At 52.5% G+C, this 17,624-nt stretch overlaps 1 protein-coding gene across 1 annotated transcript in view; it reads right to left on the reverse strand.

Moving 5' to 3' along the window:
• The window catches only part of LOC115087546 (4-O-methyl-glucuronoyl methylesterase 1-like), a 114,858-nt gene that overhangs the window by 18,553 nt on the left and 78,681 nt on the right, over positions 1–17,624 (reverse strand). The window contains exon 10 of the mRNA XM_029594899.1: positions 17,000–17,020. Coding sequence (XP_029450759.1) covers positions 17,000–17,020 — 21 coding nt within the window. The remainder of the gene's footprint in view (positions 1–16,999; positions 17,021–17,624) is intronic.

Below are 17,624 nucleotides of genomic sequence, written 5' to 3' on the forward strand. Positions count from 1 at the left end.
ATATAACTGGTGCTCCAGAGTAGCAGGTGGGTCTATGGGGAGTGAATGGGATGCTACACGTGAGAAAATAATTATGCTGGGGAGGAGAGGCAGAATTACAGCTTTTCAAGTTGGTGGTACCGGCACACCCTTTAAAGCTGATGGTTCCGGTGCATCACTGTACACTATGGGCGCTATGCCCCTGATCGTTGATATCAGTCATTAATGTTGTCTCAGTAGCCAGGTCTGCCTTTGCAAGGATTGTGCTGGCATTTTCTTCATGTGGTCTTTCAGTCACCGGCTTCATGTCAGGTATTTGTGGTCGATTGCTGGTTGGTCCTTTGCATGTCTCTTGCAAACACTACACTTGACACTTGTTTTTCGTGCACATTTTGGAGAGTAGCTGTTGTTTGTTGTAGGAGAGTCTCTCAATGTTGGGAGATACAACTTTCAGTGCCAACCCTTGAAGAGGCGCCAGTTTTGTAATGATCCTGATGTCTGTGTCAGTCTTCAGGCATCTTTAGTTGGTATTAATTGCTTGGTTGATGGTGTTAGCAGGATTAGCAGTCATAAAGACCCCCCAGGGCTGCGACGTGGACGCTCCTGCTGTGGCCCCGGGATGGGGGAAGGATCCCTCTTCGAGAGAGGGGGAGGGATTTGGAAAGAGGGGGTGATTAATAAGGGGAAGAGGAATGAGGGGGAGGGGCATGACCTTAAGGGGAGAGATGAAAAGTTCTGGGCCTGTAAGACAATAAATGTAAACATCACTCATAATCCTCCCTTGCCAATGAATGATTCTTAGCGAGACAGTAAGGAGAGTGAATAGGTTTTGAAGAATGGAGGAATAGCAGAAGGGGAGCAAAGATCTTCTTCCTGGCCCTGCACCTCAGCTGCTCAAGCTGCACTGCTGACAGGATTTTTCAGGGACTGGAGTCTGTCCTAGAGAAAGGTATAACTTGGGGAATTATTTGCTATGAAAATAATTTAATTTTAAAAAGTATTCATTAATGTGTGACTTGTTGAGTCACTAACATCCTTCAGTTAGTATGGGGCTATTTTCTCCCAGAATCCACCTTCTTCTGTCACTGCTACGGTGTTTGTCCTCCTAGCAGCTGTGAATGCTGTACCACCACCGCAGTGTCATGGGGTTATTTAGATTAACCAGGGAAGGAGAAGGATAGGACAGAGAGAGGAAAAAAGCAAGGGAGAAGAAAAGAGAGGGCAGAGAGCAAAGATGAGGGAAACTGAAGGGAAGCAGCAGAGAGCAAAGGAGAAAGAGGCAGAAGAGGGAAGGAGGAACAAAACTGGAAGTGAATGCTGAGACAATGCCATGGACATCAATTTGCTGCCTCCCTCAGTACCAGAGGTTTGGTCCAGGTGAAGCCTTAGTCTTCAGGCTCAGGACTGAGATGAGAAGGGAGATTTAGTGATGGGTCTGCTGGGGAAGGAGGGTAGTTGGAATGGAAGACATTTTTTTAAACAGCTTTGTCAACCCTTATTTGATTTCCAAATAAAAGGCTAAACTTACCGAATTATTTTCCACTAAAACAGCGGAATATTTGCGAAACCTATAAGGAAAAGAACATGTGATGGTTATTTCAGCTGCAGTCTGTTCGGTGGGGGGAGATACTGAGGACGAGGACAGAGAAAACATCTGCTCAGTCTGCTGGAGCTGGGAATGGCTGGAGCTGGCTGACTAGTTGGGGGTGGGGAAGGAGTCTGTGGTCATTAAACTGCACCACAGAAGGTGCTATTTTACATTAGATCTCAATATTTCCTCTATTTAGGGAGATTTTTACAAGCATATAGCTAAGCGGCCAATCCTCAAAATGATTTCTGCAAGTAAAAGTGTAAATCATCTGTCTGAAAATGACCCCTGCAAATGTGTCAAGAGCTAGGTCTTTTTTTGGACAACGCCTGAACTTTCAGTGGCAGAGAACGGAAGTGTTCCTGGGGGCATGTTTACGTCAGGGAAGGAAAATGCACAGACTGCATTTTCAAATCTTTGTGTACGCTTTACAAGCATTGTCTGAATTATCAAGGTGGCTCCTCACCCTGTAAAAATGTTGCTAACAATAATTTTTTATGGATTTGACAGTTGCTTTACTTTGATTGTAAATATTACTACACTTAACATAAAGCTTGGGGGTAACCTGCTCAGAGCAGCAGGTACTACCATAGGAAGCTTGCTGGACAGACTGGATGGACCATTTGGTCTTTTTCTGTTGCCTTTACTATGTTACCAGGAGAATTCTACCCACACAAAATGCAGGAGCAAGTAACCGCTGTGATAATATTATACTTTCAGTTTGAAACTGGTGCAAAGGCTAGGGGTAAACAGTGCACCCGGTCTTTGTCCTAATGTGGGCAGTTTGAAATTCACTCCCAAATTGTGCTTTTGAGAACAATGATGATAAGAATGGATGGGACAAGCCTAAGAATAACCCTCATACCCTTCAAATTAGTAAATTAGCTGTGGGTGATGCCCGTCTGTCTTCATTCTCCCCATGCTCCCCTCCCCACCTTTTCTCACTTCATGCTTTCCTCACACTCTCACTCCATCCCTCCCTCACACTCTCATCCCATGCTCCCCTCACACTCTTTCTCTCACTCCATGCTCCCCTCACAGTCTCTCCCATTCCTATGCCTACTCCTTCCCCAATCACTGAGCTCCCTTTCAATCCCTCTTCAAGCCAAAGAACACTCTTGCTCCATGTCCCCTTACAGTATCTCTCCTGTCCTCCATGTTCTCTCGCTCTTCTTCCCCCGTTCCTCTCCCACTTTCTAATACTCCAATCCTCTCTCACACTCTCCCCTTTTGTATTGCTGCTCTCCCCATCTTAACTTAACTTCAGCAACATAAAAAAACAAAAACTCATGACCTTAAAGTTTCCCTTGGGTCCTCAATTATTGCTCAGTCCAGGGGCTTGCTCAGAGGAGAGTGAGGGAAGCAGTTTCATACAATTCTGTGGCCACTTGGAGCATGTGTTACGGATGTGGACCCTTGAGCTGGCTAGAGTGTATAGGTGATCCGCTGAAGGATGGGCTGCAGTGGAACTCGAGCCAGGAGGTGGACCAGGACCAGGAGACCTGACAGGATCTTCACTATACCAACCCTCGTTGCCCGGAGTCTACTGGTGAAGAGGAATCCGGTGGACGGTCCGAGTCAAGGCAGATGGAAGAGGAGAGGAGATGGGGGTCAGTGCAGAGGTCGTGGCAGGCAGCAGAGGACCAAGATGAGGAGACAGACTGGAAGTCAAGGCAGGCAGCAGACAGTGGAGACCGGAGACAAGCCAGGGATCTAGATGGGCAGCAATGAGGAATACCAGAAGACGAGCCGAAGTCAGGAACCAGAGAGTCAAGCCGAAGTAAGGACAGGAACTGGAGAACAGAGGAGGGAACGGATCAGGAATCAGGAACAAGCTGGAATGGAGTGGGGATCAGGAACAAGCTGGAATGCAGCAGGAATTAGGAACAAACTGGAATTGCAACTAGTAACTCCCAGGAGTTGACCTGTTGCCAAGGCAAGGAGTTGTGCTCTAGACTGGGTTTAAATACCATAGAGCATCTGATGTCATCCCCAGGGCCGGGCCGTGGTTTCCCAGCACAGCCCCTTTAAATCTGGAACTCCTGCACTTGTGCGCGCCTAAGGGGCGGAGACTGCAGTGAAGGATCAGCGGCATCTCCCTCCTGGAAGGAGCACCGCAAGAAAGCCAGCCATGGCCTGGGGCCGAATGGAGGATGCCGCGACCAGCTGAGAACTGCAGGTGAGTTGGGGAGCCGACCGCGGCCCTCCCACGGTCCAGGTTTTCAACAGTAACCCCCCTCCTACGTCTCCTCCCCAGAGGTCCAGGTTTGCTTGGATGGTCCCGGTGGAACTGATGGAGAAGAGATTTATCCAATATGTTAGAAGCAGGTTCCCAAGTGTTCTCCTCAGGACCACAACCTTCCCAGGAGAGAAGGTATTCCCATCTCCTATGGTAGAAGCATACATCTAAGACATCACGTACTTGGTAAATGGTCTCCTCTTCTGCTACCGGTTTGGAGGGTTCCAGGGGATTTTTGTGGAAGACCGACAGAATCAGTGGTTTTAAGTAGTGACACATGGAACACATTGTAAATCTTCATAGTGGATGGAAGGCGCAAGTGATAGGAAACCGTACCCACTCGCTCTATGACCACAAATGGACCAATGTATTTAGGTGCCAAGCACATGGAGGGAATCTGGAGACGAATGTGCTTGGTGCTCACCCAGACTTTATCTCCTGGGTTGAAAATAGCAGCTGGATAATGATGTTTATCAGCATTCTTCTTGGCTGTGTCAGCTGTTTGCGGGAATTTGGTCTGCGTAGATTCCCAGAGGGTTTGAAGCTGTTGAGCTGTGAGCTGAGCCGCAGGTGAAGGCACTGTTGGATTCGTGGACCCTTGGGCCAGTCGGAACCAGAGGAGCAGTTGCTGTAGGTGGTGGCAGCAATGGCCCCGACCGGGAGGCGGCAAGGACGGGTTCGGAACTGGCCGAAGGATGAACTCTGGAAGCCCTATGTGACCAAGGGCTTTGGCGAGGAGAGTGGAGACGACGGAGCTGGTCCAATGGTGGGAAGATCTTTGCCCTGGAAGCCGATCCTCCCCCGAGAGGAGCTTCGTAGGAGTTCGGCTGCTGGGACTTAGGAGATTCACCCTGGAAGCCGGAGTCCCCCCAGGAGGAGCCCGTAGGGACCCGGCCGCTGGGACTTAGGAGGGACCGCGAGGGCCGAGGCTGTTGAAGTCCAAGTGCCGAAGAGTTGTCGCTCGCCAGTCCCAGAGTCAGGAACCAATGGATCACCGAAAGCCAGTCCGAGGTCAAGAGCCGAAGAGTCAACGTAAGCCGGTCCGGGGTCAGAAGCCAGAGAGTCAACGTAAGCCGGTCCGGGGGTCAGAAGCCAGAGGTCGTCGTAAGCCAGTCGAGAGCCAGGGAACGTCATAAGCCAATCCGGGATCAGGAAGCACGAAGAACAAGAGGACTCGAGAACGCAGCAACTGGAAGCAGGAATTACCTGGGAACCTCGTTGCAAGGCGTTGTTCTGGTCCAGCTGCAGGGCTTAAGTACCCTGCAGCGTCTGATGTCATCAAGGGGTGTCCCCGAGGTTTCCCGCGCTGGCCCCTTTAAATCCAGGCCTCAGATGCGCGCGCGTCTAGGGGGCGGGGCCAGATGCTGAAGGACGCTGGCTGCTCCGGCGCGGCAGCCACGAGGCCGCAGAGGGCCCTGCAGGCCCGGGGGAAGCTGCCCGAACGTTGGGGGCTGCGGCAGCGGGGACCCCCGGAGGCCTGGGGAACACGGAGCGGTGCCGGAGCCGCGAGCAGGTAGGCGGCGATCCCGGGACCGACCCCGGGATCGCAACAGTACCCCTCCTCCTACGCCCCCTTCCGGGGGCCGGGGGCTTCTCCGGGTACCGGGTATGGAACTGGCGAAGGAGGTCCTTATCCAGGATGTGTGATGAGGGCTCCCACGAATTCTCCTCAGGGCCATAACCCTCCCAAGAGAGAAGGTACTCCCAGCGATGCCGACGGAAGCGGACGTCCAAGACCTCTTTCACCGTGTACGTGGTCCCAGGATCCGAAGCAAACCTTGGAAGGCTCCGGAGGCAGAGGGTGAAAGCGCGAGAGGACCACCGGTTTGAGGAGAGAAACATGGAAGACGTTGTGGATGCGGAGCGTAGAGGGAAGGCGTAGACGGTAGGAAATTGCGCCAATACGTTCAGCCACCTGGAAGGGACCGATGTAACGAGGAGCCAGCCTCATGGAAGGGAGCCGGAGCTGGATGTTCCGAGTACTGAGCCATACTCTGGAACCGGGCAAAAGCACAGGAGCGGGTCGCCGGAAACTTGTCTGCGTACGCCTTGAAGCGTGCGGCGGTATGCGGAGCTTCTCTTGAGTGGAGAGCCAAAGCTGCTGAATTTGACTGGCCGTCAATTGCGCTGCGGGCGAGGGCGTAGGAACAGGCAGCGGGAGAGGTGGCTTGGGTACTTTCCCATATACCATCTTGAAGGGAGGCTGTTGCGTGGCGGAGTGTCGATGGCGGTTATAAGAGAACTCCGCCCAGGGAAGAAGAGTAGCCCAGTTGTCCTGCTGTTCCCTTACGAAGGGCTCGCAGGAACATCTTCAGGGTTCGGTTCGTGCGCTCTACTTGGCCGTTGCCCTGAGGGTGAAACGCCGTGGTCAAGTCTACTTGAACCCCAAATTTCTGACAGAGCGCCCGCCAGTATTTCGCCGTAAATTGGGGTCCCCTGTCTGAAGCGATGTGTTGCGGTAAGCCATGCAGGCGAAAGATATGTCGGATGAACAGCTCCGCTAATTCCGGAGCCGTAGGCAACTTGGCTAGGGGCACGAAATGGGCCATCTTCGAAAAGCGGTCAATGGTGACCCAAACCACTGTTTTCCCCTGGGATGGCGGCAGCTCTACCACAAAGTCCGTGGAGATATGTGTCCAGGGTTCCGTAGGTATTGGGAGAGGTTGGAGAAGACCCCAGGGACGTCCTGGTAATGGCTTTTGCTGAGCGCAGGTGGGGCATGACTGGACATACAGGCGGACGTCTTCCTTCACTCGTGGCCACCAATAGAACTCGGTTAAAAGTTCCAGAGTCCGGGCGATTCCAGGATGACCCGCAGTTAGGGAGTCGTGTGCCCAAGCTAGCAACCTTTTTCCTCGAGCGTAGAGGAACCACCGTCCTACCAACGGGTACTAGGTCGGTGGCTGCCAACTGGACTTTCGCCGGGTCTAATATGTACTGAGGAGGCTCAGAAGAATCTTCTATTTTCAGTGGTGCGGGAGAGAGCGTCAGCCTTAATATTTTTGGATGCTGGTCGGTACCCGGAGCGTGAAATTGAACCGGCTAAAAAAGAGGGACCAGCGCGCCTGCCTGGGGTTGAGCCTTTATGCTTGAGATAGATACGCCAGGTTCTTGTGATCGGTATAAACCACAATTGGGTGTTGAGCCCCTTCCAACCACTGGCGCCATTCCTCGAAGGCCAACTTAATGGCCAGTAGCTCCTTGTCCCCGATACCATAGTTCCTCTCGGCAGGCGAGAATTTCCGGGAGAAATAGGAACACGGCTGGAGCTTACCCACACTAGAAATCTGGGACAGTACGGCCCCTACGGCCACACTGGAGGCATCCACTTCTACCACAAACGGGCGTGCGGGATCCGGATGTCGGAGACAAGTGTCCTGAAGGAAGGCCTCCTTTAGGGTCTGGAAGGCCTGTAGGGCAGTGGGAGGCCAGTTTCGGGCATCCGCACCCTTGCGTGTGAGGGCCGTAAGGGGGGCCACCAAGCTGGAATACTGCGGGATGAAGTGGCGGTAAAAGTTGGCGAAGCCCAGGAAGCGTTGGAGCGCCTTTACACCCAGGGGTTGGGGCCACTTCTGGATCGCTGCGACTTTCTCGGGGTCCATACGGAAACCGGTCGATGAGACGATGTACCCTAGGAAGGGCAAGGATTCCTTTTCAAACTGGCATTTCTCCAGCTTGGCGTACAGCCGGTTCTCTCGTAGCTTCAGCAGCACCTGGCGTACGTGTTGGCGATGTTCCTCCAAGTTCTGGGAGAAGATTAGGACGTCGTCGAGGTAGACGATTACCGACGTGTATAGTAGGTCGCGCAATACCTCATTCATTAAGTTCTGAAACACGGGCGGGGCGTTGCAGAGTCCAAATGGCATGACGAGGTACTCGTAATGGCCGTCTCTGGTGTTTAAAGGCGGTCTTCCACTCGTCTCCTGGTCGAATTCGTACGAGGTTGTACGCCCCTCTAAGGTCCAACTTGGAGAAGATGCGAGACCCCTGTAACCGATCCAGGAGCTCTGGAATGAGGGGTAAGGGATAGCGGTCCCGTCGGGTGATCTGATTCAGGCCCCGGTAGTCAATACAGGGCCGCAGGGACCCATCCTTCTTGGCTACAAAGAAGAAGCCGGCCCCTGCCGGGGATTTCGACGGGCGTATGAATCCTCGGTCAAGATTCTCTTTGATGTAGGCCGACATGGCCTTGGTCTCAGACAGGGACAGGGGGTAAACTCTGCCACGAGGAGGTGTGGTATCCGGCAGCAGATCAATCGCACAGTCGAAAGGGCGATGTTCCGGGAGCAACTCAGCCTTTTCTTTCGAGAAGACATCCTTGAAGGCCTGGTACGGAGGCGGTACCGTCAGCGGGGCTGTAAGGAGTGGAAGCATCTGAAGCGGGCAGGCAGGGAGGCAAGTGTGGAGGCAGGCTGGCCCCCACGACGTAATCTGAAGCGAGTGCCAGTCTATGACTGGCGAGTGTTTTCTTAGCCAGGGCAGTCCGAGGATGAGGGGGTGAATAGATCTCTCCAGGATGAGGAAAGAGATCTCCTCTTTATGAAGGAGCCCGACCTGCAGCTGAAGAGGGCTCGTACGAGTGGTGATGGAGCCAGGAAGGGGAACCCCCTGGATGGACGATACTCGCAACGGAGGATCCTGCGGCAAGACTTCGAGGTGCAATTGTTGTACCAGGTCCCGGAGGATAAAATTCCCCCCAGAGCCCGAGTCTATTAGTGCCTGGGTGTCGAACCCTCCTCCCGGGAGCGAGAGCTTAGCTGGAACCGTGCATGGGGAGTCTGGAGAGATACTGCCTAGAGTCAACTCCTCTCTTGACTCTAGGTTCTGGCGTTTCCCGGACGCTCGGTACAGCGCGCCAGGAAATGCCCGTTACCACCACAGTAGAGACATAGTCCCTGGGAACGTCGGCGCCTTCGTTCCTCGGCCGAGAGAGGACCCCGACCCAGCTGCATGGGTTCTTCAGACGGGGAGGCAGCTGCCGCGGTCGGAGGGGTACGAACCCGGGGTGGCGTGGTTCGACGGGCGGAAGGCCCCTGGGTGGACCTTCGCTCTCGGAACCGACGCTGGATGCGCCGCTCCACACGTCCAGCCAGCTCGATGAGTTTCCTGTAAATCGTCTGGAAGGTCCCGGGCTGCAAGTTCATCCTGGAGCCGAGGGGACAGGCCCTCCAGAAAAATGCCATGCAAGCTATCTTCGCCCCAGGCCAGCTCGGTGGCCAGGGTCTGGAATTCCATCGCAAATTCCTCTAGGGGGCGATTACCTTGCTTCAGCTGGAGCAGTTCAGAGGCGGCGGTGGAGGCCCGAGACGGCTCATCAAAGATCCTCCGGAATGCCTTGACAAACTGCACAAGGTTATTTAGGCGAGGATCTTGACGTTCCCAAAGGGAGGAAGCCCAAGTCAGCGGTTTCCCATCGAGAAGGGAAATGATGTAGGTCGTCTTCGCTCGGTCCGTGGTGAATTGTGCGGGCAGGAGGTCGAAACGAATGTAACAATGATTAAGGAATCCCCGACATGCCTTGGGGTTTCCCGAGTACCTGGGAGGTGCTGGCATCTGTACCGGGACAGGAGAACCATGGTAGACCTGAGACGTGGAGGCTGTGGGGTGAGCCGCGGCGGGTCCCATCTACGCGATCCGCCAGGCGTTGTACGGCAGTCATCAACGAATCAAGACAGGACTGCTGTTGCTGTAGCTTCTGGGCGATACCCGGAATGGCTTTTAGGCCGGCGAGGTCCGCCGGGTCCATGGCCTTGCAATCTGTTGGATTCGTGGACCCTTGGGCCGGTCGGAACCAGAGGAGCAGTTGCTGTAGGTGGTGGCAGCAATGGCCCCGACCGGGAGGCGGCAAGGAAGGGTTCGGAACTGGCCGAAGGATGAACTCTGGAAGCCCTATGTGACCAAGGGCTTTGGCGAGGAGAGTGGAGACGACGGAGCTGGTCCAATGGTGGGAAGATCTTCGCCTTGGAAGCCGATCCTCCCCCGAGAGGAGCTCGTAGGAGTTCGGCCGCTGGGACTTAGGAGATTCACCCTGGAAGCCGGAGTCCCCCCAGGAGGAGCCCGTAGGGACCCGGCCGCTGGGACTTAGGAGGGCCCGCGAGGGCCGAGGCTGTTGAAGTCCAAGTGCCGAAGAGTTGTCGCTCGCCAGTCCAGAGTCAGGAACCAATGGATCACCGAAAGCCAGTCCGAGGTCAAGAGCCGAAGAGTCAACGTAAGCCGGTCCGGGGTCAGAAGCCAGAGAGTCAACGTAAGCCGGTCCGGGGTCAGAAGCCAGAGAGTCTAGGTTTAAATACCATAGAGCATCTGATGTCATCCCCAGGGCAGGGCCGTGGTTTCCCAGCACAGCCCCTTTAAATCTGGAACTCCTGCACTTGTGCGCGCCTAAGGGGCGGAGACTGCAGTGAAGGATCAGCGGCATCTCCCTCCTGGAAGGAGCACCGCAAGAAAGCCAGCCATGGCCTGGGGCCGAATGGAGGATGCCGCGACCAGCTGAGAACTGCAGGTGAGTTGGGGAGCCGACCGCGGCCTCCCACGGTCCAGGTTTTCAACAGTACCCCCCCCTCCTACGTCTCCTCCCCAGAGGTCCAGGTTTGCTTGGATGGTCCCGGTGGAACTGATGGAGAAGAGATTTATCCAATATGTTAGAAGCAGGTTCCCAAGCGTTCTCCTCAGGACCACAACCTTCCCAGGAGAGAAGGTATTCCCATCTCCTATGGTAGAAGCATACATCTAAGACATCACGTACTTGGTAAATGGTCTCCTCTTCTGCTACCGGTTTGGAGGGTTCCAGGGGATTTTTGTGGAAGACCGACAGAATCAGTGGTTTAAGTAGTGACACATGGAACACATTGTAAATCTTCATAGTGGATGGAAGGCGCAAGTGATAGGAAACCGTACCCACTCGCTCTATGACCACAAATGGACCAATGTATTTAGGTGCCAAGCACATGGAGGGAATCTGGAGACGAATGTGCTTGGTGCTCACCCAGACTTTATCTCCTGGGTTGAAAATAGCAGCTGGATAATGATGTTTATCAGCATTCTTCTTGGCTGTGTCAGCTGTTTGCGGGAATTTGGTCTGCGTAGATTCCCAGAGGGTTTGAAGCTGTTGAGCTGTGAGCTGAGCCGCAGGTGAAGGCACTGTTGGATTCGTGGACCCTTGGGCCAGTCGGAACCAGAGGAGCAGTTGCTGTAGGTGGTGGCAGCAATGGCCCCGACCGGGAGGCGGCAAGGACGGGTTCGGAACTGGCCGAAGGATGAACTCTGGAAGCCCTATGTGACCAAGGGCTTTGGTGAGGAGAGTGGAGACGACGGAGCTGGTCCAATGGTGGGAAGATCTTCGCCCTGGAAGCCGATCCTCCCCCGAGAGGAGCTCGTAGGAGTTCGGCCGCTGGGACTTAGGAGATTCACCCTGGAAGCCGGAGTCCCCCCAGGAGGAGCCCGTAGGGACCCGGCCGCTGGGACTTAGGAGGGCCCGCGAGGGCCGAGGCTGTTGAAGTCCAAGTGCCGAAGAGTTGTCGCTCGCCAGTCCAGAGTCAGGAACCAATGGATCACCGAAAGCCAGTCCGAGGTCAAGAGCCGAAGAGTCAACGTAAGCCGGTCCGGGGTCAGAAGCCAGAGAGTCGTCGTAAGCCAGTCCAGCGTCGAGAGCCAGGGAACGTCGTAAGCCAATCCGGGATCAGGAAGCACGAAGAACAAGAGGACTCGAGAACGCAGCAACTGGAAGCAGGAATTACCTGGGAATCTCCTTGCAAGGCGTTGTTCTGGTCCAGCTGCAGGGCTTAAGTACCCTGCAGCGTCTGATGTCATCAAGGGGTGTCCCCGAGGTTTCCCACACTGGCCCCTTTAAATCCAGGCCTCAGACGCGCGCGCGTCTAGGGGGCGGGGCCAGACGCTGAAGGACGCCGGCTGCTCCGGCGCAGCAGCCACGAGGCCGCAGAGGGCCCTGCAGGCCCGGGGGAAGCTGCCTGATGTTGGGGCTGCGGCAGCGGGGACCCCCGGAGGCCTGGGGAACACGGAGCGGTGCCGGAGCCGCGAGCAGGTAGGCGGCGATCCCGGGACCGACCCGGGATCGCAACAGGCACTGTCAGTGGAAGCGGCAACGAAGTGTTTAGTTGTTTACCATAAACAAGCTGGAAAGGAGACGCTCCGGTTGCAGAATGAACATGGAGGTTATATGAAAATTCAGCCCATGGCAGTAGAGACACCCAATCATCCTGCTTGTCTCCTATGAAGGATCGGAGGAAGGCCTTTAAAGACCGATTAGTTTGTTCTGCCTGTCCATTGCCTTGCGGGTGCAAAGCAGATGTAAAGTCCAAATGAACCCCAAACCTTTTACAGAGTGCCCTCCAATATTTAGCGGTAAATTGTGAGCCTCTGTCTGAAGCGATGTGAAGTGGTAGTCCATGAGTGCGGAATATATGTTGGGTAAAGAGTTGTGCCAGTTCGGGTGCAGTTGGAAGCTTGGCTAGAGAAACAAAGTGAGCCATTTTAGAAAATCTGTCGACAGTAACCCAGATGACAGTTTTCTCTTCAGACAGAGGTAAGTCCACTACAAAGTCTGTAGAGAGATGGGTCCATGGTTCTGTTGGTATAGGAAGCGGTTGTAGAAGACCCCAAGGATGTCTTGGCAACGGTTTCTGTCTAGCGCAGGTAGGACATGAACTGTCATAAACTTGGACATCCCTCCTGACATGTGGCCACCAATAGTATCTTGTTAGCAGCTCTAGGGTTTGTGCCTTACTGGGGTGCCCCGCTGTTAGGGAGTCATGGGCCCAAGATAGGACCTCCCTACTTCAGTGGAGAGGAACAACAGTTTTGCCCATGGGGACTACATTTGTGATGGCTATAAGGAATTAGCTGACTCTAGAATGTATTGAGGAATGGTAGGAGTGTCTTCTGTCTCGGTAGTGCGGGAGAGAGCGTCTGCACGAAAGTTCTTTGATGTGGGCCTGTAGCACAGAGAGAAATTGAAATTGCTGAAGAATAAGAATCATCGAACTTGCCTGGGGTTCAGGCGCTGAGCCCGACACAGGAATTCCAGGTTCTTGTGATCTGTATAGACAATGATAGGATGTTGGACCCCCTCCATCCACTGATACCAATCCTAAAATGCTAGTTTCATGGCCAAAAGTTCCTTATCCCCTATGTTGTAGTTTTTTTCAGCAGCAGAAAACTTCCGAAAGAAGTATGAGCATGGAAGTAACTTGCCCTTGAAGAAATTTGACTGCGAACAGCCCCCACAGCTAAATCTGATGCATCTACATCTACAATGAAAGGTCGCTGAGGGTCCGAGTGATGTAGGCAAGTGTCTAAGAGAAAGGCTTTCTTTAGATCCTTGAAAGCATGTTGGGCTGCTGGAGACCAATCTTTAGCGTTAGCGCCCTTCTTAGTGAGGACACTAAGTGCAGCCACCCTTTGTGAATAATGGGGTATGAATTGCCGGTAGAAGTTTGTGAATCCAAGGAACCGCTGGAGAGCTTTGATGCCTACTGGCAGAGGCCAATCTTCAATGGCGGATACTTTGTCAGGATCCATATGAAATCCTGTAGAGGACACAATATATCCCAGAAATGGCAGAGATTCTTGCTCAAATAGGCACTTTTCAAGCTTAGCAAATAGGCAGTTGTCCCTAAGTTTCTGTAACACTTTCTTGACTTGTTTCCGATGCGTAGTGAGGTCTTTGGAATATATTAGTACATCATCCAGATATACTATGACTGAGGAATGAAGCATATCTCGTAGGACTTCGTTCATCAGGTTTTGGAAAACTGCAGGAGCATTACACAAGCCAAATGGCATAACCAGGTACTCGTAATGCCCATCACGAGTGTTGAAAGCGGTTTTCCACTCATCTCCTGGTCGTATTCTAACTAGATTGTAGGCCCCCCGGAGATCAAGTTTGGTGAAGACCTTGGCTCCCTGTAGCCGGTCTAGGAATTCCGGGATGAGCAGTAACGGGTATCTGTCCCGATGGGTAATGGCATTGAGGCCACGGTAATCTATACAAGGTCTGAGTGAGCCATCCTTTTTTTGCAACAAAAAAGAATCTGGCTCCCGCTGGTGAGGTCGAGGGTCGAAAAAATCCACGGTCCAAATTCTCCTGGATGAGGCGGGACATGGCTTTTGTCTCTGGAAGAGATAGAGGGTACACACGCCCTCTGGGTGGCATGGTGCTCGGAAGTAAGTAAATAGTACTATCAAAGGGACGGTGTTCTGGAAGAAGTTCTGCCTTTTCTTTCAAGAATATTTCCAAGTATTCGGAGTATTGCATTGGCAAAGATAATGGAGTAATGTATAGGGGTATGCAAGGTCATGGAATTGCAGGCAGACATGAAGAAAAGCAAGATGGGCTCCAGGACATTATTTGGAGATTATCCCACTGGATGACGGGTGAATGCTTCTGGTTCCACGGCAAGCCAAAGACTATTTATTTTATTTATTTATTAACTTTTATTTACCGACATTCGTGAAGCACATCATGCCGGTTTACAATGAACTCAGGTGGAAAATACAGTATAACAATAAAAATATTAATAACAATAATAATAAATAACAATAACAATTAACTATATGTGGGGATGAGGAGGAGAGGGGGCCAAGGCAGAAAGGAGGAATGAAGTAAAAAACAAATTAAATGAGAAAAGCGGGAAAAAAAACTATGTACAGATGAGAAATATGTACAGGAGTCATTAACTTAAGTGTAGGTACCAGTAACTTAAGTACAGGTTTCATTAACTTAAGAGGGAACTGAAAGAAGAGAAGAATGACTGCAGTATTAACTAAAGGATGAATGGCTTTCTCTAGAACCAGAAAGGAAATCTCTTCGCTGTGAAGAACTCCTGTGCGAAGAGTCACCGGAGTCATAGTGGCAGAGATATAGCTTGGGAGTGGTGTGCCATGGATGGAAGAGATCCGTAGTGGTGGCATGCAAGGCTGTACAGAAAGTTGCAGCTGTTGTACGAGGTCTGCCAAGATAAGGTTTCCCCCAGCTCCAGAGTCAATGAAGGCAAGAGTGGAGAACGTTCCCCCAGAATATTCAAGGTTAACTGGAACAGTACATTGAGGAGTGGGATTTACACAGCCTAGGGTCAGCTCCCCAATGACTCCTAGGCCCTAGAGTTTTCCGGCCGCTCACTGCATTAAGCCAGCAGATGGCCCTTACCACCACAGTAAAGACAGAGGCCTAGAGAGCGATGGCGCTTCCTCTCTTCTGGGGTCAGAGGGATGCGTCCCAGCTGCATAGGTTCTTCTCTGCGACTGGTCGAGGAATCGGACGAGGAAGCCAGAGGACGTGAGAAGGAGGGAGCCAGTGAGACTGCCCTTCTAGCAGGCTTGACTTCCTGAGCTCGTTGCTGAAGCCGGCAGTCAATCCGACCTGCGAGGTCTATTAGAGTCAACGTCCTCTGGGAGATTCCGAGCAGCGAGTTCATCCTTTATTCGGGGAGACAAGCCTTCCAAGACAATGCTCCGCAAGCTATCATCTCGCCAACCTAGCTCCGATGCTAGCGTGCGGAACTCCACTGCGTAATCAACCAGAAGGCAGGACCCCTGACGGAGGAGCAAGAGTTCAGTAGCGGGAGTGGATTGCTGAGCTGGTTAATCAAATACAGTCATGAACATGTGGATAAACTGCTGCATATCCCCAAGCAAGGAGTCGCCTTGTTCCCAAAGTTGTGAGGCCCAAGCTAGGGCTCGCCCATCCAAGACGGATAGCATGTATGTTGTTTTAATCTGGTCTGATGAGAACTGCGCTGGTTGCAAGGCAAATCTCATGAAATAATGGTTCAAAAAACCACAGCACTGGTTTGGATCTCCTGCATATCGTGGCGGTGCTGGTAGGTGTAACGATGCGGCTGGTCCAGGAACAGGAGCTGGGACTGGAGGTGGCACTGCTACAGGAGGGCTACCATCCAGGCAATTAGCCAATCTCTCCATGGTAGCCACCACAACATCTAAGCAGTGTTGCTGCTGCTGCAGACTTTGAGCCATGCCAGGAATGGCTTGAAGACCAGAAAGATCCGCCAGGTCCAAGCCTTGGTAAACTATTACGGATGTGGACCCTTGAGCCGGCTAGAGTGTATAGGTGATCCGCTGAAGGATGGGCTCCAGTGGAACTCGTAGCCGGGAGGCGGACCAGGACCAGGAGACCTGACAGGACCTTCACCTATACCAACCCTCGTTCCCCGTAAGTTGAGCCCTTGGGTGCCGGGGCCGGCAGGACAGGTGGGGGTCTCCTGGTGAAGAGGAATCCGGTAGATGGTCTGAGTCAAGGCAGGTGGAAGAGCAGAGGAGACAGGGTCAGTCTGGAGGTCATGGCAGGCAGCAGAGGAGCAAGACGAAGAGACAGACCGGAAGTCAAGGCAGGCAGCAGACAGCGGAGACCAGAGACAAGCCAGGGATCAAGATGGGCAGCAATGGGGAATACCAGAAGATGAGCCGAAGTCAGGAAAAAGAGAGTCAAGCTGAAATAAGGTCAGGATCTGGAGTACAGACATGGGAACGGAGAAGGAATCAGGAACAAGCTGGAATGGAGCAGGAATCAGGAACAAGCTAGAACTGCAACTAGTAACTCCCAGGAGTCGACCTGTGCCAAGGCAAGGAGTTGTGCTCTAGACTGGGTTTAAATACCCTAGAGCGTCTGACGTCATCCCAGGGGCCGGACCGAGGTTTCCTGCCCTGGCCCCTTTAAATTTGGAGCTCCTGCACGTGCGAGCACCTAAGGGGCAGAGTCTGCAGTGAAGGATCGCGGCATCTCCCTCGTGGAAGGAGCGCTGCTAGAAGGCCCAGCCATGGCCTGGGGCCGAACAGAGGATGCCGCAACCAGCTGAGAAGAACAGGAGGTGAGTTGGGGAGCCGACCGCGGACCCCCGCAGTCTGGGTTCTCAACAGCATGCTTCTTTAAGGCAGCAGAAACTATGACCTGCAGGGAGACCTTTAGGATGCAGATTCCTGTTTGTTTCTTGCACCCTGCCCTGGAGAAGCTGGGAACTCTCCGAGAGAACAGAGCAAATATCCTTGAAGCCTGATTCAGTTCTGTGATTGCTGTTACAATACTATGGGACAGATGTATTGAGCATTTCTCTCACAGACACAAAATTGGAAGAACCCCTTAATACATCCAACTCATGTCACTTCTTTCATGCTTATCAGCACTGTACTATGTTAGTGGTATAAATAAGTATAATGCTATTTACCATAGTGCCTTGCTAGTCTTTCTAGAATTAAAAGAAAATAAATAGTGTTAAAGAAAGATTGACAAAGTATGACAACACAAAGAATGGGCTACTGCACTATGAATCTATACAAAGGTTTTATGATATTCTCAATTTTGTTTTCTATTCTTTTCCAAATAATTCCTAATAATCTATTTCCTTTCTTCAACTGTTGCCAAACCCTAAGCTGAAGCTATCAAGATATTGTCCACAAGGATTATGAGGACCTTTCCTGGGTGCTGACTTCTAACACTGAACCCAGCATAATTAACCTGTAGTTTGGATTCTTTTTCCCTACATGCATCACTTTGCACTTGTCCACATTAAATTGCATCTGCCATTTAGAAGCTCAATCTCCTAGTCTTATAAGGTCCTTCTGCAGTTCCTCACAATCTGCTACTGTTTTAAAGATCCAAAGCAATTTTGGCCCCGCATTCCTCTGCCTGACAGATTTTCTTGTGTAGCATTTGACTGGATCCCATGCTGCATCCGGGCCTCAAAGTAGAGGGTTGGCAGGAGACAGAGTGGGCAGGGAGACCATAGCATCTGCCATCGGGGAGCAGAAGGAGACAGCAGCAGCATCATTGGTGGGCAGAAAGACAGAGGA

The sequence above is a fragment of the Rhinatrema bivittatum genome, chromosome 3, assembly GCF_901001135.1.
Source record: "Rhinatrema bivittatum chromosome 3, aRhiBiv1.1, whole genome shotgun sequence".
In the NCBI taxonomy this organism is placed as follows: Eukaryota; Metazoa; Chordata; class Amphibia; order Gymnophiona; family Rhinatrematidae; genus Rhinatrema; species Rhinatrema bivittatum.